Source organism: Podarcis erhardii (genome assembly GCF_964252035.2).
Source record: "Podarcis erhardii genome assembly, chromosome: 5".
NCBI lineage: Eukaryota > Metazoa > Chordata > Lepidosauria > Squamata > Lacertidae > Podarcis > Podarcis erhardii.
In genome coordinates, this window is record NC_138509.1 from 14,630,260 (window position 1) to 14,652,794 (window position 22,535).

The following is a 22,535-nucleotide window of genomic DNA, read 5'->3' on the forward strand; positions in this document are numbered from 1 at the left end:
CACAGAGTATCAAGCTAGTGTCATCTTGGACATAGCAGGAATTTCCAAAGATAGATGAGTGCTCTCCCTGAAAGTTGCAGATGCTGGAAGGAAAGCCAGTTAAAGCTTTAGATGAGTCAAATTCTCATTCTGCACAAGATGATCAGACTTGAGGTTTTACCACCACTGTATCAGGATATACTGAGAGACCTTTGTGCTTCTTTCTCATCCGGAACAACTGTGGCCTTGCCAACTGGTTTTAGCTAACGTGAAGGTGGGAAAGATAAGGAAGCTGAGTAATGGCATCAGATTCACTAACATAGATGTCTCTTCCTGAGTAATGAAACATTCCTTCTGCCCTGAAGAAGTAGGTACGTTGGAATGACTAGCTGCAGTTGTCCCTTAGGACTCTCACAAAATACTGCTGCTACTGCTACATCGTGTCTACATGACACGTGTCTATACATCTGACTCAAATATAATTCAGGAATGCAAATTGCACTATCTTGGTCACATTCAGATGAGAGTAATGAAATGCACCCTATGGGACGCAGTCTCTTAAATGTGTTTGGAGACTTTAGGTGGTGCAAAATATGGTGGCTTTTCAGAGCATATTAATTCTGATACAGTCATACCTCGGGTTGAAGGAGCTTCTGGTTGAGCGTTTTCGGGTTGTACTCCGCGCATGCGCAGACGCTCAAAATGACGTCAAATGCATGCGCAGAAGCAGCGAATCACAACCTACGGGTTGCGTTCACTTCAGGATGCGAACGGGGCTCCGGAACGGATCCCGTTCATATCCAGAGGTACTACTGTACTGTTAATTTCATCCTGCTGAAAGAATTCAAGTGCTTATTATTACGTATAACATTTTGGGAACAAGTTATTAGAAGGATTGCCTTCTTCCACATAAGCCTGTCTACCCACTGTGATTCTCATTTGAGGACTCGCTCTGCATCTCTTTATCATCAGCGGTTTCCGTTTCAGCACCTAGGCTGTGGGAATTGTTACTTTGGGAGGTCAATCTCTAAACACTTTCCAACATTCTGTAGATATATCTTGTTTTGCTGAGGTTTTGATTCCCCTCCTGCTGTACATATATTTTAGTAGTAAGCTCGGTCTTTTATTATTATTTAAGAAATTTACATACTGCCCTATACCCACAGGTTTCAGGGCGGTTCAGAGGATAAAATCATGATATAAGAACACAGAATACATAATCAAAATATAAACAAGAACAAGTCTTCTAGCTCTGTTTTCCCTTTGTGGTTTTATACTGTATTTTGCTTTAATCTGAGACTGAACTAACTTGGGGCTGAAAGGCAAGACAGAAATATTTTAATAAACAAAATAACTTTTATCCTGAGAGCTGCCATGTGCAATGCTCCAAAGCTCAGTAGAAAGTGGTCATCTGCCCTAGATGTGTGGAGATTTGTACCAGAGAAAGAGCACTTTAAGGCTATCCTACTTTACTTCCCACTCCTACCAAGATCACCATTAGTTACTCAAGGAATTAGTGTGTTGAAGAGCATAAAGACGAAGCCACCTCCCCAGAGGAAGAGTATAAATGCAGAAGTCTGAAGTGATGGCAAGCAGGAGGGAACATTCCCCTCCATCCAACAGGGAAGGGGTCACACCACTAGTGAACAGATGCATAAGCAGATGCCAGGTACACTGATATCTGTGCACTTCTGCTCCCCTTAGGAAGACAGAAAATAGAAAGTTCTTGTTCCCCACTCCCAATATATAACCTGGTTGTCTGTCTTAGCAGACGTGGGGATGTCTCTCCTGTAAACTCCTGACACTCCTGACAAGTGTTTCCCAGACAGCCACACACATACATGATGCTGTGTGACATTTGCTCAAAGAAGAATTAAACCTGCTGCCTTTTCTCTCTCTCTCTCTCTCAACACTGAGGCTCCATCCTTGTATTTCCATTGTCACAGCCAAACTCTCATGTGAGCATTCTCTAAAGCCAGGCCCTATTATTGTTTCTTCAGTGCCCCAGACACTTGCTCTCCATTTCCATCTATATGAAATACAGCATCTCCATCAGTTTTGAGTCCCTTTGAGAATTATTTCAAAAATATACAGCACTGTTTTCATATTAGCTATTTCCTTGCTTTTGAAACCCTCATATTATTCCTATTTCTTCCCACTAATGCTTCTTTGGATCCATTCTGGGGGAACCTTCTTTTCGCCCCATCAGGTGTTTTTTTTGGGGGGGGGTTGTTATTTATTTCCTTAGTTTCCCTTTCCTCCTTTTAAAAAATGTTTCTCACATCTCACCATCACCTCAGGAATGCACAGGGTCAATGCTGGGCCACAACTGAGCTCCACTCATAGAGGCACTGGCCTCACACAATTGGTGCCTCCAGTGCAAGCTTGATCTCACTTCAAACAGTTACAGATAGGTAGCCGTGTTGGTCTGCCATAGTCAAAACAAAACAAATTCCTTCCAGTAGCACCTTAAAGACCAACTAAGTCAGTTCTTGGTATGAGCTTTCGTGTGCATGCACACTTCTTCAGAACAGTGTTCAAACAGTGTTAGTCCCACTTTCCAAAGGCAAGAGAGCGAATACAGAGTTGCTTACCTGTAACCTGTTCTTATAAGTCAGTTTCACATATACAGTAGTGACCTTTTAGAAAGGTGTAGAAGATTAGGAACACTGGCCCCTCATCCCACATATTATAGAATTCTATGCATTGGGTGAGGTTGGCGAAGCCGGTTATTTCCAGAGGGCTAGTCACACTCTGCTTTCCTATTCGGGATCTCTATTCTACATTAGAGGATGGGTTAAAAGCAAGTGTCTGCCTGTAAGTGAAGCACAATGAGTCTACTTTTAACTGAGGGCTGGCTTTCAGTGTGCTGCTGGTGGTGCAAAGGAGATGGTTAGAGATTTACCTGAGGTATTTTTTGTAGGAGTTATTTCTTCCTGTGCTGTCTTGTTTTCAGTGTGGATGCGCTTCAGGTGATTTAGACTTGAAATGCATATCCTGTGTAACTACCTGCATCTTGATAACACATGTACACTCTGTAGTACTGCAATGGGGGCTTGTGTCTGTGATACACAATTTCCATTAAAGAGACTTGTTGTAAGCTACTATTAAGCAGCTTGCGCCCTCATCTGAAATCTGGAGAACACAACACAATTTGTGGTAACCCCCACCATAACCTGCAATATAGGGATAATAGTGAATTACATTACAAGTTATTGTCAACCCGCTGCCCTCCATCACTCTGTCTGTCTGTCTCTGTGTGTCCTACACTGTAACAGAAGGAAACAACTCTGGTTTTGTCTGACCTGCAATGTGAGCATAATGTCCTCGTTCTCCCCACCCGTTCTCATCTGATGGAACTGAGTTGGAGAGTGTAGGTATCAGATCTGTGCCACACTCATTTTCAGTTACATGAGGGCTATGAGTTTGAGTGCCACCCCCTGAGTCCTGACTAGAAGTAAGTAGAACCTTATTGCAATCAACTTTGAAATGCTCAGGAGCTGAGGATTTATAATTTTGTTTATTGAATTTATATACTGCCCTATAACCGGAGGTCTCAGGGTGGTTCACAGCACAAAATCAGAATATAGAACCACAAAATATATAATCAAAATCAAAACAACAACCCAATAACCCCCCACTTCAGAATCTAAACGCTGAAGACAATGCATTGGTAGTTCAATATCCAAAATTCTAACTCTTAGGTGAAGATTTGGAACCAGAAGGCTTTACTGGCGTTAAGGGTACTTTCCCTGGGGCACTCTGGATCAGCAGGTGACAAGGAGCCAGATATAGGTGACTCAGGTCAGATATTGAAGAAAGAGCAGGAAAGGGGCCAGAACATAATGAAGTGTGGGAGGCAGAAGCCTAGAGAAGTTCCACCTAGGAATACAGGAGAACTGGTATGATGAAGTATGTCTTGAAGGGCTTCTTTCACATAGTGACTTGGGAGGTAAAAGGTAAAGGGACCCCTGACTGTTAGGTCCAGTCGGGACTGACTCTGGGGTTGCGGAGCTCATCTTGCTTTATTGACCGAGGGAGCCAGCGTACAGCTTCTGGGTCATGTGGCCAGCATGACTAAGCCGCTTCTGGCGAACCAGAGCAGCGCACGGAAACGCCGTTTACCTTCCCGCCGGAGCGGTACCTATTTATCTACTTGCACTTTGACGTGCTTTCAAACTGCTAGGTTGGCAGGAGCAGGGACCAAGCAACGGGAGCTCACCTCATCACAGGGATTCAAACCGCCGACCTTCTGATCAGCAAGCCCTAGGCTCTGTAGTTTAACCCACAGCGCCACCCGGTACTGAGCCTTTAATTTGTAAATTCTTTCACTGGGTTTCTGAAAGTACTTGCAGATTTCCATGACCAGGCTCTCACTCAACCATGTAAGGCAGGAGCCATGAACGCCTGATTTTGGAATGTAGATGCTGCACTTGTGGCATTTAAAAAACAAAGCTCTCTCTCTCCATGGTACAAATTTTTGATTAAAGAGAAACAACTGAATATTGGATAGATATCGAACAAACTTATGGCAAATGTTTAAGCAGCTCTATAAAGAGAGGACCGTTTCTGCTGTGGCCATGTGCGTGTGAGAAATTACCCTAAGTGGAAATGTAATGAAATATAACTGCATCTGCACTTCGGTTCTTCTAATCTTCCAGAGGTTTCCAGATGGTTCTGCATATGGGAATGTGCCTCTGCAGACCGTGTGGGGCACTGCATAGAACAGTCATAGGCAAATGGCCCTCCAGATGTTTTGGGACTACAACTCCCATTATCTCTGACCACTGGGACCTTTTAGCTAGGGATGATGGGAGTTGTAGTCCCAAAACATCTGGAGGGCCAAGTTCACCTAAGCCTGACATAGAATCTATGAAGCAGAACCAGACCGTAGCATTTTAAAGAACTTCCTGGATTCTTTTATACAAGTTACTGTGAACGTTTGTGTTCAATTGCATACATATTGTACAATTCATTCTTCCCTTCAACTACTCCAATGTTCTACTCGTGAAACCATAACCAGCAGAATATCATAGGGGGGTGAGTGGACATGGACGTTTTCTGCTGTTGCCCCCCTTTTTTGTGGAATACCCTTCACTTTGCTATAGATGAAGCAGCAACCACCAGTTGCTTCAGATGTCCTGTAAGGACTTATCTTTTTGCCTAGGCTTTCCTGACCTGTAAGACTGGACCATGATTAATGTGCATGAATCCCCTGAATTTCTGTATCACTTGTTTTTATGTTTTTATATTGTTTTACAGTGGTACCTTCATTTACTAACTTAATCTGTTCCGGAAATCCATTCTTAAACCAAAGCGCTCTTAAACCAAGGTGTGCTTTCCCATAGCAGCGGGGGACTCAATTTACAAATGGAACACACTCAACAGGAAGCGAAACATGTTCTTATTCCAAGGCAAAGTTTACAAACCAAAACACCTACTTCCGAGTTTGCAGCATTCTTAATCCAAGCTGTTCATAAACTAAACTGTTCTTAAACCAAGCTGCCACTGTATTTCTTTTATCTTGTATTTGTTTTGCTGTCTAATCTTTTTTGTAAATAGCATACACCACAAGAGATTTTTTAAAAATATTAATCAGTTTAGAAATGTTCTTAAACAAAGACAGATTATGTTTCAGACATGTTTACCTTTGTTAGCAACATGCTCTTACCTTTATTATTGTAGACATCCAAGTAATTAGGTGCAGAAAAAATTGTTATTAATGATGGGAACCCTGTCGTTTGACTTTTCCTGTACATTCTATAACTGTAAAATAAGGACAGTTGACTTGGTGTCACAAAGGAAGTGGTGAAGCTGAATATTTGAGTACTGAATATTTGTATAATGGGAGGGCAAGATACTTACCCTGCATCTTGTGCTTCATGAGCTCTGATAATAGACAACAAATTATTACTCTGCAAAAATTCGCAAACTGCAGGATAGCTGTGAAATGAAACAACTATGAGTATAAAGTAATACTTTCATGCAATCACTTATCAACTTGATCAGTTTTATTTTTTACCTATAAAAATAGGAACATCCTCTGACTGTATTGTGACTGAAATGCTCCTGTGATTTTTCATTTCCAAAGTCTTCAGAGGGATCTGACCACAACAAGTCGCACATTGGTCCAAATGCTGGGGGCTCTTTGAATCTATCTAGCTGTTTCAATGAAAAATACCACAGTGATCTTCATTTTCAGTACGTCCATTTTCTTTTATTATTCTCACTCTCTTGTTAAGCTATATAGATTACAAACATCCAATCATACCAAAGAAATAAAAGGATATTCATTGCTTTATGTTTTTTTCATCTATCACTTACCTTCTCAGACTGAAAAACTCCATAAATCAGAGAATTAGGCTGCAATCCTATACACAGTTACCAGGAACTAAGTCACAGTGGGGAATAAGCCTCAATGTGGCTTATTTCTTAGCAGGCACGTATAGGGTTGCAGTTAATTTTCATTTGATGTCTAACAAAGGACAAGACAAGAATTAGCTTAACATTTAAGAGTGGCACGTCAAGACCATTACAAAAGACCCCAACATCCCCATGCCTTTAGCACAGTAACACTCACCCTCCTAATGTCATCTATTGTATTTATTTCTGGAGAGAGTCCACCATGGACACAAAGAAACTGCTGGTTTAGAAGTGCAGCAAGAGGAAGGCAATCAAAAGCTTCCATACAAGCATCATAGACTCTTTCAGAATATTTTATTTTACCTATAAAGGTGGGGATGGGGAGAGAGAGACATAGTCTATGACATACATTTGTTTATGATGGCAGGCTTGCATCTTAGGAGCATTTAAAAATAAGTTATCAAGATTGTTCCTTGAAAATTTGATGAATTGATGAATGCGTATCATAATTTAAAAATTGATGAATGCGTATCATAATTTAAACAAAAAATAAAATAAAAGGGAGAACTCTCTGGCAAAGCACATTTAACTAGATGAATATAAGCTGACACATGTCTTAATAATATGATATTCTAGAATGGGAAAGAAGAAGAATACCAGCTTTGCCAATAAGTACATTAAAAATCACCTTTCCATTAAAAATAATTAGTAGCCTGGTTGTCCATACAAAATTCCAATCTGCCTGTCATCTTAAATTCCAATGCTGGAATACTCTGATCATGGTCAGGTGCATCCCCAAAGAACTGCAGGCAGGAAGTTGTCCTGGCTCAGTTAAAAAGTGGATATATGGTCCACACATACCTGATCTGCTAGAGGCCCCAATCTGTATGTAGGCTCTGCAGCCTTCCTCTAATAGTAAAGCAACTTTTCTATAAAGTTAGCTAACTGACTTGTGATATATGGATCTAGCTTCATTTCTTGGTAAATGTATTTACATGTTGTCTTCATTTTTTTTAATTGATTGGCTGGTTGTTATCTTAAGCTCAAAGGGTTTGTTCCTGTTTGGCACAGTGTTAAGAGCTGTAGGATAGCCATCAATTTCAATTTGTAGATAGGGGTAAGTCACTTAATGAAATCCACGTGAGTCTAATAGCAAGGTAGGCTGCCATCCTATCCTGGCAGCCACTTGGGCTGAAAGGACAAATATTTATTAAAGAAATAACCATACTGATATGTCCTATTCTAACATTTTCATGGGAAAGTGCACAAAAGAAACACATACACAGTACTGTTATAGATATCTCAAGACTACAATGTTGCAGCAGATCCCGGAAAACGTTCAAATACATATGAAGCAAGACAAAAATGTGTAAAAAAAGGGGGGGGGACTGATAACTAAGTATTCAGGAAGCCAACAATTACCACTGTTATTAATACTTACATTCCTGCTTAAAAGTAAAATATTCTGTGAGGTGCCTGCATTCATGGTTGCCTCTCAAAAGAAATAATGTGCTTGGATACAGAATCTTCAGAACCCACAAATATAGCACACACTGTTGAAAAACAAGAGTACTAGTCATATGTGATCGCCCCATTTCAAGTATTACAGCATAATATACAGCTCACATATAGAATAATGCTCACTTAAACTTCATTTATCACATTTGTATACCACCCTTCCTTCAGGGAACTCAGGACAGTGTATTAGAAAATTACCATGGCAATTTGGAAAGGAATGACACAGAATAAGACAGAATTCCCAACTTGCATTCTGTTACTGCTGAGAGGCAAGGGAACTGGAAGGCAATTATTGGCAGGTGGGAATAGCATACTGAGCCCATCTTTCCCCTGATACCCCTTCACCTCCTCCCCATCAAGAAACATTCCTACTGGGGAAGTGATGAGATGAGAATTGACAAGCAGAAGGGTTAAACATACTGCCCAATGGATCCTTCCATCAACACTTGTATGTAATTCTACTTTGTGGCTGAAGCTGAGTTCAAACATGGTGGTAACCTAAAATCCATTACTACTTGGCAATAACTGCCTGACACTTCAGAGGCATTCTAATGAATATTTCCTGTTGGTGCAAGAACATAGTATCAAATTCTGTGCAAAATGCCTGGTGTACAGCAGCACAGTGGAATGTCCTTGCATTAGTATTATAAAACCAGCCACATCAGTTTTGAAAGGCCCAGTGTTTCCAAAAAATGCATCCAAATGTCTTAAGATGCCCTTGCACACACAGTTGTCAACATAGATGGCTCTGCTCCAAGAGCACACTATTCTGTATGGTATGGAGTATTAAGGATACAGAAAAGAAAGTTCCTTTTTTTAAAAAAAAAAAGATAGATAAAAAGCTGTTCACAATTAATCTAATGAATCTTTGAATCTAGTTTCACAGAACTCTAGAATGCTTGCTTCCTATCAGTCAGTTTCCTAATTGTTTACTGATGTAATGTAGGAAGGAGCAGGCAACGTACAACTAAGAGGGGTACAACTTATTTTCAGGCCTATCATGTGGCAAGGGTGGTCATTCTAGAAGGAAATCTTTATCACAATAAAATCAATAAAAAGTGGATTGAAATAAACATGTTTTAACATTTCTCTTAAAAACCGACAGTGATGTGTGCCACAATTATTTCTTGGATGGGGATAGGAAATTCCAGAGGGACGGTGCCACTCCCAGAAAGTCCCTGTACCAGGGACCCATCAACCCAACATCTCTTATTGACAAGTCAGAGAACAGGCTGCTGTACATAAACGTTCTGAGACTATTATAGGTTTCAAATCAAATCTGAAACCTAGCGGCTTCAAATTTAAGTTGGGCCATGAAACCAACAGGCAACCACTGGTACAGAATTGGTGCAATGTGTTCCAGCTGCTTGGGCCCATATAAGCATTCTTGCTGCTGCATTCTGCACCAGCTATGGTTTCCAAACCAACTTTAAAGGTAGCCTCACATAGAACACATCAGTAATCCAGCCTGGACATAAGCAGTGCACATGCCACTAAGGCAAGCTACTTTCTCCAGATAGGGCGATAGCTGGAAAATTAGCCAATGCTGATGAAAAGCAGTTCTGGCCACTTCATCAAGAGCGCCAAGCCCAGAAGCAAACCCAGAGTGCCTACCTCATTTGCCAGGGGGAGTGCAATCCTCTCTAAAACAGACTGCATCCATCCATCCAGATCAGCAGTTTCCCAACCTGCCAAATTTCCATCTTGTCAGGATTAAGCTTAATCTGGCTTGCCCTCAACCATCCCAGAACTGCCTCTAGACACCTGCTCAGAACTTCCATCGACTCTTTAGGATTAGATTACAGAAACAAGAAGAGCTGTGTCTCATCTGCATACTGATGACACTGCGGCCCAAATCTCTACACTAGTTCTCCCAACAATTCCATGTAGATGATGAAAAGCATGGGAGCAAAACAGAGCCCTGAGGAACTCCAAAGGTCAGTGGTCAAGAGGAGGAACAGAAGTCCTTTAGCACATGGAAACCTCTAGCGGACCGAAACACTGCCTTATGGTGTAGTAATATGTGAAAGGTTGTGATTGTGGAAAAAATTACAAACCAAGAAAGGCTAATAAAGGGTGTAGGCACATAATATAATGGTTTATGTTACTGGAAGCTGCCATGAGGCCCAGAAGAACCAGAGGGGTCATATTTTCAATGTTCTCAGGATAAGTCACCCACCAGGGCAAACAAGGCAGTTTCCATCCTGAATCCAGGCAAAGGAAAAAGGAAAAAAAAATGGAGCTGTTCTAAATAACTGGCATCCTCCAAACTGCCTGATGCTGGCAAGACTTCACTCACTCTAGGACCTTGCTGAGCAACAGTAAGCCTGAAATGGGACAGTAATTTTCCAAAGCTGAGGAATCTAGAACTCAGCTTCTTTAATAGCAGTTTTATCATCACTTCCTTCAGAGAGAATAAACATACATCTTACCATGGTGAAACAGTTACTATAGCAAATAAATGGGAAAACCATTGTTGATATTAACATCAGGACACACACATTCAATTACCTCTATGCTAAAATATCCTCTGTCTACATAGTCACCAAGGAACAGGTATCTTGTGTTAGCAGGTGATCCTCCCACTTCAAATAGCTTCATTAGGTCAAAGAATTGGCCATGAATGTCACCACACACTGCAATAAAAATGCTGCTGATTAAAAAACCATGATGAAGTTCTACTGGTGGGAAAACCACCCAAACTTGTTTCAATCAGAATTTCAGGTCAAGAATCTAGTCATTGCATCTTAATTATAAGTAGCAATTAGAATTAATTTTAAGTAGCAATGACTTCCCACCCCAGCACCAATCTTGCACCATCTGTTTTTCAGCTACTGTTCACACTCAGATTAATAGGACTGGGGAAAATATTTGCAGTGTCAGGTGCCACCAAGAATGTTCAAGTGTTAGGAACATATAAACTGTTCAGGGCTATTCAGTGGGTTGTCTGCATACCCTAGGAGCTATCAAACATTTTTATTTCCAACTTCCCTAAAGGAAGACTAAAAGTTATTTGAACTTTCTCAAATCTAGATTATTGCAGAACTAGAATCTTAAATTGTATTCAAGCAAACTTGTCCTCTTTTTCCTCATTAATTTATCACTTGCTATTGCTCCATTCATTTTTTACCATAACTTTTGCTCAAATCTCTTCCTCATGTTGACCTTTCTTCTTTTTCCTAATTTTCCTTTCAGTCTTTGTCCTTACACCCCCTCTTCTTTCTGTTAACTATTCCTGCATGTAATTTCCACCTCTCCCAGGACCACGTGGTACTGGGTGGAATTTTTCACACACCAATGGCATATAGTCCTGTAGGCAACCAACTCTGGCACATGACATTTCATGCATTTACTCTGTTTAACAAGGTAGTGTGATACAGAGTTTCCCATATGGACTTGTTTTCTGAGTGACCACGGAATTTATCCCATTCCACAACCAACTCTGAATGTTCCCCGTGGTGTTCACTATGCAGCTCCACCATCAATGGTGGTAGATAGGAAAACATACTTAATAGAAAAGCATTGTGTATTTGGCTCCCAGTTTTTTCCTAATGCTGCTGCAGAGTTCTCTGGGGCTACGATCCCATATAGATAAGATACTTTTTTGGGGGGTGAGGAGAGAAACACATACACACAAATGGAGGCTGACACTATATATGGAAACCAGTCAAAAGTATGATAATCCAGCTGCAATGCATTCAGAAAGCGGATTCTCTTTAACTGAAAAGGTCCCAGCCTGAAAGTAAAAAGAGCACAATCTCCTAAGGGATAGGGGAAATTTTTCATAAAGATAAAGGGACAGAAAGACTTCAAAGTAAAAAATGATTTAAAACCACTCTTAAAAAGCCTAGCATCTGTGTAGAAAGCAGAGAACCATCTGCTTTATCAAAGAAAGGAACTCTTAATATTAGTCTGGGAAGTTGAACATTAGGCTGCTAACTGAGGAAAGACCTACCTGTTGTCAACTGAGTAGCACATGCATCAGGGGGCAAAGTTAATTTCCAAGAAATGAATCACGAATAAGGTCAGTCAGAACATCAGTTAAGCCGATAGTATTTAACTTGAATTGAACAGTAATAAATATATGCAGAAGAGAACTGCGGAAGAAATTAACCTTCACACTTTTGATGTCATACTATTCAAATATCCATGTCTACAACTTTAAAGCATTTCTTATATTACAAATAAAGCACAATAACCTATCTCATTTCAGAACCAACATTTCTTATGCAAGATTTTCCAGTGTTCTGTCCAGTTCCAAAATATTAAAAGGTAGCCTTTATTTTCTGCAAAGCATTAATCATATCAACTTTCTGTAGTCATTTGACATGATTTATTTTACTCACCAATTACACCTGCCAATTCTTCAATTTTTTTTTACTATTATCATCTTTACTGCAAGTAATCAGTAGATTACTAATACCTACCAGTTCTAGGTGTTCAAGAATAAAGCTATATTCTGAAATATACAAACATAGTCTTAATTTGAAAGGAAATAAACACTGTCAAATTTGCTAATGAACTCTATTATTTAGGATTCAACCTCCACTGCCTATGTATCTACCAGCTTTCCAAATTAATCTACCATCTAATTAATTAATTAACCTCTGGTCTATGAAAAATCATGCCCATTGAATCTTCAAGATGCTAGGAGCACTTGCAACAGTGAGCAGCATCCCAGCCTGAATGCTTGTGTGCACAGCCGTGTTCACAGCCTGCTAAAAGTGCAATCTGTCCTTGCTTTGCCTCAGTGAGCACCAGCAAGTGTTCCCCCTTTCCTTGTCCCAAAGACCAGTAACTAATCTTGGGAGGAAGGACTGGGGGGGGGAGAGAGAGAGAGAGATGATGAAAGTCCTGGTAGAGTGGCTTTTCCTGGCAAACTCTTAACTATCAGTTCCAAAATGCCCATAAGGAAAGTGATGCTATGCACATCATTTCTGCCTGGGAGAAGATTTGCGGCATGCAGGGTGGATGATCATATTTATCCTGCGAGTACCGTCTCCCCTTCCCTGCCCCAAGATCTCTCTGTTCAGTTCAGAACCCAAAGTAAGGTTGGAGAGGTGGTAGGCAGTGTCCATGTCCCAGCAGTGTCCAAGGGCCTTCTTCCCAGGCAGGAATGATGCACATCCATCAGTTTCCCACTAGTAATCTCAATCCTCATCAAGAAAAGTCATTTCTCTGGGGCTAGGGGAGTACAAGGCATGCAGGTGGCGCTGTGGGTTAAACCACAGAGCCTAGGACTTGCCAATCAGAAGGTCAGCGGTTCGAATCCCCACAATGGGGTGAGCTCCCATTGCTCAGTCCCTGCTCCTGCCAACCTAGCAGTTCGAAAGCACATCAAAGTGCAAGTAGATAAATAAGGAAGGTAAACGGCATTTCCGTGCGCTGCTCTGGTTCGCCAGAAGCGGCTTAGTCATGCTGGCCACATGACCCGGAAGCTGTACTCTGGCTCCCTCGGCCAATAAAGCAAGATGAGCGCTGCAAGCCCAGAGTCGGTCACAACTGGACCTAATGGTCAGGAGTCCCTTTACCTTTACCTTAGGGGATTACAAGACATCTCTGCCACTTTTCCCCGTCCTGCTCCAAGGTAAGTTACTGACACATAGCCAAACTTATAAACAACCAAATCAAGCCTTAGATAAAATTTAAATGTATTCAATTTCAGAAGTGTAAATTATATCACTACTAAAATTATTAAGCAAATATAAAATTTCAGAAAGACTTGTTCTAGTTTCCAGTGGACCATTAAATTGTATTTTTTTTAGCAAGCTGAAAAGCAAAGCTTCATCCAAGGTACAGTGAGCTGGTTCAAACATCACAAGAAATCATGATTTGTATAATGACAAGAATGATATGAGACAAGTCTGAGACTTGCACACTCACCCTCTGCTCTCTCCTTTGGCACACCAGCAAGGAGATTAGATACAATGCCATTTTAACTGCAGCTTTTCATTGCATCTGAACCCAACAAACTACGGTTAATATTAACTATGGTTTGTTTGAAACAAGTCAACTTCCAACTAGAGATTATGAATATTCCTCCCACCTGGCCGCAAATCATAGCTAGTACTAGATGGTTTATGTTCTGATGTAATGTTAAACTGTAGTCAACTGAAAGCATAAAATCACCTCCTTGCAATTGTACCACGTGAGGAAGAAAAAGTGGGAGGACAGGTCTCAAGGGTTATCAATGACATCACTACCCCAGTATATTTCAAAGCTCATATAATCCCTTTCTTTTCTTTACCATTCATGCAAAAATTCTACACCTTCAATCTTTCTACCTAAATTATTTTACTTCCAAAGGTATTGAAACCTCATTCCATGCATTTATGACATTAAAAGTGGCAACAGTTAGCCAGAGCTTGCACCTGTAATAGGAGCTTCAACTTCTATCATGGTTTTCTCTCTTCTTAAAATTGCAGCACCATCATTGATGATTCTTAGTGCAATTTCTTCATCTACCCGACCTTCTTTTATTAGGTGGTTTTTCAAAATATCAACCCGAGGTTTTCCAGCTGCATCAAACACTTCTTCTGATGTTAATCGGTGTGTTGGCGGAAAAGGGACAGCTGAAAATGAAATACCGCAAATATTACTTACAATCAATGACTTGAAAAAGCTCTGAGCACCATTTTGATCTAAGACAGACAAAAAAGTGACTTTTTAAAAAAGGAAGGAAGAAACAGTTGGCTTGGTTATTTATGTATGTATACTAGGAAAATGAGGGGGCTGAATGTGTGGGGATGGAATACATTATAGGGTGTGCACAAAGCACACAAAAATATAGTTTCCTTGGCAGTGAGGGCAAGGCCATTCAGTTTCAAAAATGCATGTGCATTGATTTAGTATTCCACACAAGAAAAGTGGCAGGCACTATTATTAGAGAAATAAAAGGGTGTGCTTTAGGATACCACTGAGGTTTGAAATAAACATATTCCCTACGTCTTGTGACTGCAGCAACTTAGAAAACCAAGCTGGGGCCTATTTGTACAGTTCCCTTTTTGGTCTAGAGCACAAGAGTATGGTTCAGTTCATATATAATGCCAAACTAAAGTTCATTAAGCAGTTTGAGGAGCTGTCTGAATTCAGTTAAACAAAGCCATAAATATAATCTAGCTCCGCAGGCTGATTCACCATAAGGACTGGAGTAAACAAAAAAATCTGACAATGAAACTGGAAACAGAAAAGCAATTATAAACCAGCTACTTTGGGAAGCTCAGGACACTGTTTGGGTTCTAAGCTGTGGTTAGAGCAAGCTATGGTTTGGTGTAGAAAGTCACAAACTCTGCTTTTTTTTCTGTGTTTGTGGTGGACAGTGCGGAGGAAAGGGGCAGGGGACGCATATTATCATCACCTCTCCTCAACTCCTAAAAGTCCTCATCCATCTGTGAAGCTCTATGGTTATGGCACTACCAAATGGAGATATGACGGTAAAAATTAACTCTGGCATAATTTCCTGCCCATAAAAGCAACATGCTGCAATGTGACAGGCCAGGCCAGTGCCATCCAAAGGGATGACATCAAAGGAGAATGCCACAAGGGCAGCCACCCCCTTTTGGACTTGTTTTGTTCCTTAAAGGAGATTGTTTTAACTTATATTTGTCCAACTGACTGGGATAGTCCCAGTCAAGTGGTATATGGCAGGTGTGCTGGCTGCCGCACTCAACACTAAATGAGGAAGGGCTTAATCTCCCTAGGTGAAAAGGGAAGACATGGGGTGGGAATTAATGCCAGTGGTGCTGGTAGTAACTTTTCCCCATTTGGGTATTTGCTCTTTGTTGGTAGATCCAAGCAGGGCTCAGCAGAGGGCCACCCCCAAACCCCATCCAGTAAAGCAGACTGAAGGCTCAGATTGCCCTGCTACTGGGAATTTATTCAGTCCCCTTTGTTCCCAATTAAATCCTGCTGGGTGTTATGGAAAAAGAATCAATGCCAATATCTATCCAACTCTACAATTCTACGATTCTGTGAAGGCTTTAAAGCAGAGGGTGGATGGCTATCTGTAATGCATTATCTAGCTGAGATTCCTTCATTACAGGGGGTTTGAACACAAATTTAATTATTTCATTTTAAAAATGGTATCTGGTTCAAAATATTGACTCAGCTTGCAGAAGACCACACAGATTTTATTCAGTGATAATTTATACATTATAAGATTCATTATCTGTTATTTCCAGAGGATATCTATGCTAGGTTTTTGTAGCACAACAAAGTCTTGTGGCATCTTAAATACATAACCTTTTGTGGACTACACTTTACTCCATCAAATGCAAATACCAAAATAACAGAAAAGAAGCTCCCACTCAATCAAATTTAGCTTTACTGTAACAATGCAATAATGAATTTGTTTGCATTTACAAGGCTTACTTTATAATAGGTTTAGATGCTGTGAGGGGTGATTTTTATTTTATGTTTTGCTTTATTATATACCTCCTATGACACTGGAGGATGCACCACTGAACATACCAAGACTTTTGAATACAAATTTGTAGGATGGCACTGTTAACATTAAAAAATATATATATGTTAAGTTGGGAATGGGTTCAGTAAAGGCAGAAAGTTGCTGTAAGCAGCCAAGAAAAGTAGCCCCTCAGCAGCAGCTGCCTGGACCACTTTGTCTAATGAAAAGCATGTGTCCTGCCCTGACCCAGCTTGAAGCTCAGGCAAAGCATACGGCTGCAAAGGCACTTACCAGTTAGTCTGACTCACAGCAGGCAAAGCAAGGCAGGGTCACAACAGGTAAGGTAGGGGCTATCAGGACCTTGGACAGCACACTCCTGAAGGTGGTGGCTAGAGAATCCTCCCACAAGGAGAGCTGTTTCCTCAGCAATGTGAACAAAGGTCTGATCCTGCTGTCCTGCCCACGTCTGAGAGGGCAGGTTTCTGGGCACACAAGAGGGATCAGTGTGCCGAGTTCTTTGGGCCCAGTACACTATATATGTATTGCCCCTCCCAAAAGAGGATACAAATTTGCATATACTAATTTATAGGTAAATTAGCTCTACCCATAGTGGGGAAGATGGTAACCAGGTTAGGAGACTAATCCATACCTGGGTCTTTTTGCTATGATAAGTATAAAGCAGGGGTGGGAAATCTTTGATTTTTTTTTAAGGGCCACTGACTCACAGAAAAAAACAAATAAGAGATTACACATAAAATGTCTGTTAGATTGTTAGATTTCCACCTGCTAAATGGTCATTCAAGGCAAAGAGCTCTGCTCTCTCCCAGAGCCACTCCTAAACCATGCAAAGAACTCATGTTTCAGGAACTGTAAACAAATTATGTTATGCTAGATTTCTCATCAATTGATTTTAGGATGACAAAACTACATTTAGAGCAAGATCAGACATAGTATTTCTGATTTCAATATGATGATGTTGAAACAGATCTAAGATTTACAATAATCAAGGCTGAATATTATACACTTTCTTGGAAGGAGTGAGTGCATAGCTTGGGGGTACTTCTGGATCCATTATGTTGCATGAGCCTTCAACTGGTGGCCCAGCTGCAGCCGTATCTGGACAGGGGAAGCCTGACTTCTATTGCCTGTGCACTGGTAACCCTAGTTTGGACTACTGCAGTGCATTGGCTACCTTTAAAGGCAGTTCAGAATCTGCAGCTCATGCAAAATTTGGCGGCCAAGTTGTTGATGGGAGCTGATGGTATGAAAGGAGCAAGGCTGCAAATCCAGTTTTAAGCCACAGATAGATTCATAGGCATAAAGGCAATACATAAAAGTTTAAAAACACCAGGACAGGAAACTGGATCTGGAAGCACAGTGTCAACCAGTCCACTTGGTGTAAAATGAATGTAATGTGTCTCAACTCTCTACCACCAAAAAACACCCAATTTTCGGCTGGTGAACCCTTTCCTGAACAGAGACAGTTTAGATACAGTAGCCTCCAGATTGCATTATTTATTTTATTTTATTATTTACTGTACTTCTGCTATTTTTATATTGCTGAATCACCAAGCTGCATTATATGTAGGGCTGTCCTTACAGTTTATTCAGAATCTGCAGCTAGTGCAAAACACAGTGGTTAGAAGAAGAAGAAGAAGAAGAGTTTGGATTTGATATCCCGCCTTTCACTCCCTTTAAGGAGTCTCAAAGCGGCTAACATTCTCCTTTCCCTTCCTCCCCCACAACAAACACTCTGTGAGGTGAGTGGGGCTGAGAGACTTCACAGAAGTGTGACTGGCCCAAGGTCACCCAGCAGCTGCATGTGGAGGAGCGGGGACGCGAACCCGGTTCCCCAGATTAGGAGACTACCGCTCTTAACCACTACACCACACTGGCTCAGTGGTACATTCTACTGTGCACATAACACACATGTGCTCAACTGAACTACCAAGCCAAGTTTAACGGGTTGTTGCTGATTTATATGGCAGTGAATACTAAGTATTTCCTTCTACATAATCCAACTCATTCATTTGGTGACCTTACGGCACTGGACCCTGTGATCAGCACCTGAACTCCTTCGTGTGCCCCCTTCCATGAGAAGTTGGGAGGGTGACAACAAAAGAAAAGGTCTTTTCTGTTGTGGCCCCTGTGGGAGGCAAAAAATGATCTTCTCCCAGGCCTTTGGCTAATTAAAAAGTCTGAGACAGAACAGTGTTATTGTTTTTTTGTTTGTTACTATGTTATGTATTTTTTTTTTAAATATTGTAAATCACTCTGTATTATGATGATGATGTTTTTAGCAGTTTGTGTTTTTATCTGTAAGCTACCATGAGTCCCAATCAGGGGGAAAGTTGGGGTATAAATATATAGATAACAATATTTCATTCTACTATATGGCCCTTGACAAAGAAAAGCTTTTCAATAATAATATTAATCACGTTCCTAGCAGTTCTTTTTATCTGTAAGCTGCCTTGAGTGCTCATCAGGGGGGAAAGACAGGGTATAAATAAAATACATAAACATTTTACATACATTGCCCTCGACAGAGAACAGCTGTGCTATACCAGCTGGAACACTCAATGTATTTCCCTTTCATCTCACCCCTTTTTGTTTCCCTGCCTTGGGGGGGGGGGAACTAACCCGAAAACCCAGGATTCAAATAAGCAATCTCCGCCGAAATTTCAGGTGGGGGGAGGCAACCCCACAAACTCTCTCAGCCCAAATCAAGAGGGTTACCAAACAAAACCCAGCCCGCACCTTCGCTGCATAAAGGAAACAACTACAACACCACAGAAAAATCCCTCCCCCCGCCCCGGCATCCCGATGGACATCCACCACACAACCACGCTCGCAGGCAGGCGCCATGCAAACAAGCAGCCAGTGCGCTCTTCCCTCCCTCGGGTGAGGAAGCGGGCACGAAGAGGACGCGAGTGGCGCCTGCAACCGCCTCTCAGGCCCGCACCCGCAGCACGTATGAACTCCCCACATACACACGCGGAGCGAGGGGAACTGACGGGCGAGGCGCGGGATCGCCCAGCCCAGCCCAGCCCCAGGAGGCGGGCCTAGCGAGGCGGCCGGGCCTGGCCGGGCCTGTCACTCACCCTTGACGGCCCGCTCACAGGTACCGTGAGGCGTCGCCAGCGCAACCCGAGTCCCCTCCTTGCCGGACATGGCGCGGGCGGCGAGAGCAGCAGCAGCAGCAACGACGGCGGCTCCCTCAGCGTCTCTACCCGCCCCGGCCGCCCCCCGCCCCGGCTGCGGTTCTCTTTATCCGCCTCCCGCCGGGGCCCGGCCAGCGCGAGGGCGAGGGGCGGGCGGCGAGAGACTAGGGGCGGGCGGGAGCAGCCAGGGCCCAAAGCAACATGGCGGCGGACTAGCCGCTGAGGGAAAAAGAGCGCGCGAGCGCGAGTGACGAGGCGGCGGGTGCAGCCCGCCTCGGGACCGGCATGCACCGCGCCCGCAATCCCCCCCCCCGCCGCCCCCGCCACGAGGCTTAAGGGAGCGCCTCAGAAGTGCTCGGCTGAGGCACCATAATTAAAGGCTCCTCATGCAAATAAATGAGGGTGCTTCCGAAATGCTTTTCTTTCCCCCTTTCTTTTTTTTCAAAGCGTCTATTCCTCTCAGTAAAAATATTAGTTTGTGGCATATTAACTGCCCCACCCCCCAGCGGTATTGATATTGGACGGTTGCAAGGCGGCTCACAAAAGTGTAAAAAAAAGAAGCGTGTCGAAATTCCCCCAAGCAATAAAACAAGGGCGAGAGCCACAGTCCCAAGGGACCTCCCATAATATCTCTTATTTTCCACACAGACACGATTGCTTTTTAAATGGGATTGGACCCTCTCGGCTCAGTATCCTGTCGAGGGGAACTGCTGAGGCTTCCCTAAATCCAGCGCCAGCAATAATAATAAAAGAAAAAGTGAACGAAACTGCAATTACAACTTTATTTTTTTGCACAGGCAGAAGCTATAATAAAACTCCCTTTAAAAGCCTTCAAGCGGTCCGAAACATTTAGGAAGCTCACTTCCCCAGTGTCATCATGCTGAATAAATTATTTCATGTGACAATTCGTGCATTGTCCAAAGAAAAGGCTCTTTTGGTAGCTTCATATTAAATCACCATTAATATTAAATTACTCTGCCTAGAGGCTTTTATGCTGGACTTTTTAACTGGCAAACCCAGGCTTTTATAAAAACTAGAAAGTGGTCCTGGTTCAGACTATGGGATACAGGATGCTTATCCGAGAGGGCCTCCTCTGTCTCGAGAGAGGTTATTAAACTGGACAATAAACTGGTGGGCACCTTGGACTAGATCAAGACCATCCATATTAAGAAAATATTATTCTGCATCAGTTTCTACATCTAGGGGAATATATTCACCTTGTATATCTTTATGTGAACTCAGGATCGTAACAATGAGATTTTTATGAAACAACAGTGATCTCTTTTTAGCTTGCTTAGACTTCCATGCTACACATATTTCTCCTTCCTAGCTTTTATTTGCTATTGACAAATAATTTTTAAGCAGCAGGTGTGACCCTTGAGGGAATGTTTTACCTGTGTAGAGTTATAAGTCGAAGCTCCTGGACCAGTTTGCTAGAGAGAACATAGGGTTGCCGTACTTCAAAATGTGAAAATCCAGGCAAAAAAGCTTTTAGCCCACCACAAGCCACAAAGCTGAAAACAATCTGCATGGCTGAGCTTCGCAGTTCAGACATCATCTGAAGCTAAACTGAAGCATGTCTAATTGAAGTGTCATTTTAAGCCTACCTGAACAAAGCTACTGTATCTGTTATTCTGCAACAGAAACTGAGTAAAGGTTATTTTTACCTTTTACAATGTTGCTTGTGTGATTATTCTTTTAAGGGGGAGGAAGGGGGGGATATCAGGAGAATCCAGTCTGCCTTAAAGCATCTTGCATTACTTAAACTGAAAGGCTAAAACTAGCCTATCTAAGCTTCTTTATAAGCTGCAAAAGGATGCACTCTGCCGAACTCACAAATGTGAGGACGCATAACATCTAATAAATATATATAGTCTCGCCTAGACACCCCAACTTTTACACGGGAAGACACCCGAGGACACCAAAACCTGCAGTCTCCTAACATCTATACACATTGCTACACCCGACACAGAACATGCTGAATCCTTAACCCAAGCCACATTTTCAAACACTCCTTAACTCACCTTTCTCTTAACACACATACTTCTCTCTCCACTCCCATTTATTTAAAATTATAGCCCACCTATATTAATAGTGCCTGTAGCAACATCCCTGACCACAGGCCAAGCTGATTGCAACAAAATACTTACAATATGTAGGAATTCAAACGTGATCAAATTTGCATTTATTTTCCAGCTAACCCTTGCCCCTCTCACTAGCACCTTCTTCATTAGCCTGGATTCCAGCCAAACGATAAGGGCATATAGATCACCACCTTGTAACCTAATTTGTGTGTTGTCTTTTGTTACCTTATTCTACCACCTTAAAAGTATTAAAATGTAAGAAAACCAGTGTCTTCACAAATCCTCATCTACAAAGCAAAAAATAAAATCAAAAGTGAAATAGCAGCCTCTGTTTCACCTTATACTCAATGTACTTACTTTTCACCAGAATCGAGGCAGCATCAGAAGTCAGGGTTCACAATGATGCTCGCACATCGCTGATACGAGCCTTTGGCCTTGATTTGCAGCCCAGTAAGACTGTTTTTGGCACAGCTGTGCTCTATTCAGCTTTGTAACAAGGCAATTCACTCCAGCTGATCGCTCCTGCATCACCACTAGCAGGTGACATGAGAGCTTTTAAAAGGTTGCTCTGAGCGTAGTTGTTACTAGAGACAGTGCTACAGAGGAATACTGAAAATTGAATGGGCAACCATATCACATTTAGGTCAGGTGTAAAAATATTATCTGCAGCTCAGTGCTCAGACTGCATGCAAAAAAACAAAAAACAAACCCCAGAAACCACAGCATCATGTTAAATGAGCTGTACATTTAGTAAGTTGCACTAGGAAAAAAAGCATAATTGTCGAGCAGGATGACAATTTGGCATATGTATTTAGAAGGAACACTAGGCAGCAGTCTAGGTTTTATATGGAGGTCAAGAACTTAACAATCCACTTTTCAGTCTAATAGTTTCTGTGTGGGAGCAAACAATGGTGTTCATTGTAACACTGGCAAGTCTTTGACGATATTTCCTAAAAGGATAATGTAACAATGTGCCAGGTTCTTGCAGGACTCAAGCAATGAGACAAAGAAGAACAATTCACAAAG

At 41.8% G+C, this 22,535-nt stretch overlaps 1 protein-coding gene across 6 annotated transcripts in view; it reads right to left on the minus strand.

The window, feature by feature from the left end:
• The window catches only part of PPP3CB (protein phosphatase 3 catalytic subunit beta), a 37,388-nt gene extending 15,392 nt beyond the window's left edge, over positions 1-21,996 (minus strand). For 2 of the 6 annotated variants that reach the window (XM_081864340.1, XM_081864341.1), the window contains exons 1-8: positions 19,366-19,644; positions 14,232-14,432; positions 10,372-10,496; positions 7,784-7,895; positions 6,560-6,705; positions 6,002-6,141; positions 5,845-5,922; positions 5,651-5,745 (exon numbers count right to left, since the gene is read on the minus strand). In XM_081864340.1, the coding sequence (XP_081720466.1) occupies positions 5,651-5,745; positions 5,845-5,922; positions 6,002-6,141; positions 6,560-6,705; positions 7,784-7,895; positions 10,372-10,496; positions 14,232-14,432; positions 19,366-19,435 (967 nt within the window). In that variant the 5' untranslated portion in view covers positions 19,436-19,644. Of the gene's footprint in view, positions 1-5,650; positions 5,746-5,844; positions 5,923-6,001; positions 6,142-6,559; positions 6,706-7,783; positions 7,896-10,371; positions 10,497-14,231; positions 14,433-19,365; positions 19,646-21,866 lie in introns of those variants that run through there. The other 4 variants (XM_081864343.1, XM_081864338.1, XM_081864342.1 and 1 more) reach the window with 4 other exon arrangements.
• Between the last annotated feature and the right edge of the window lie 539 nt (positions 21,997-22,535).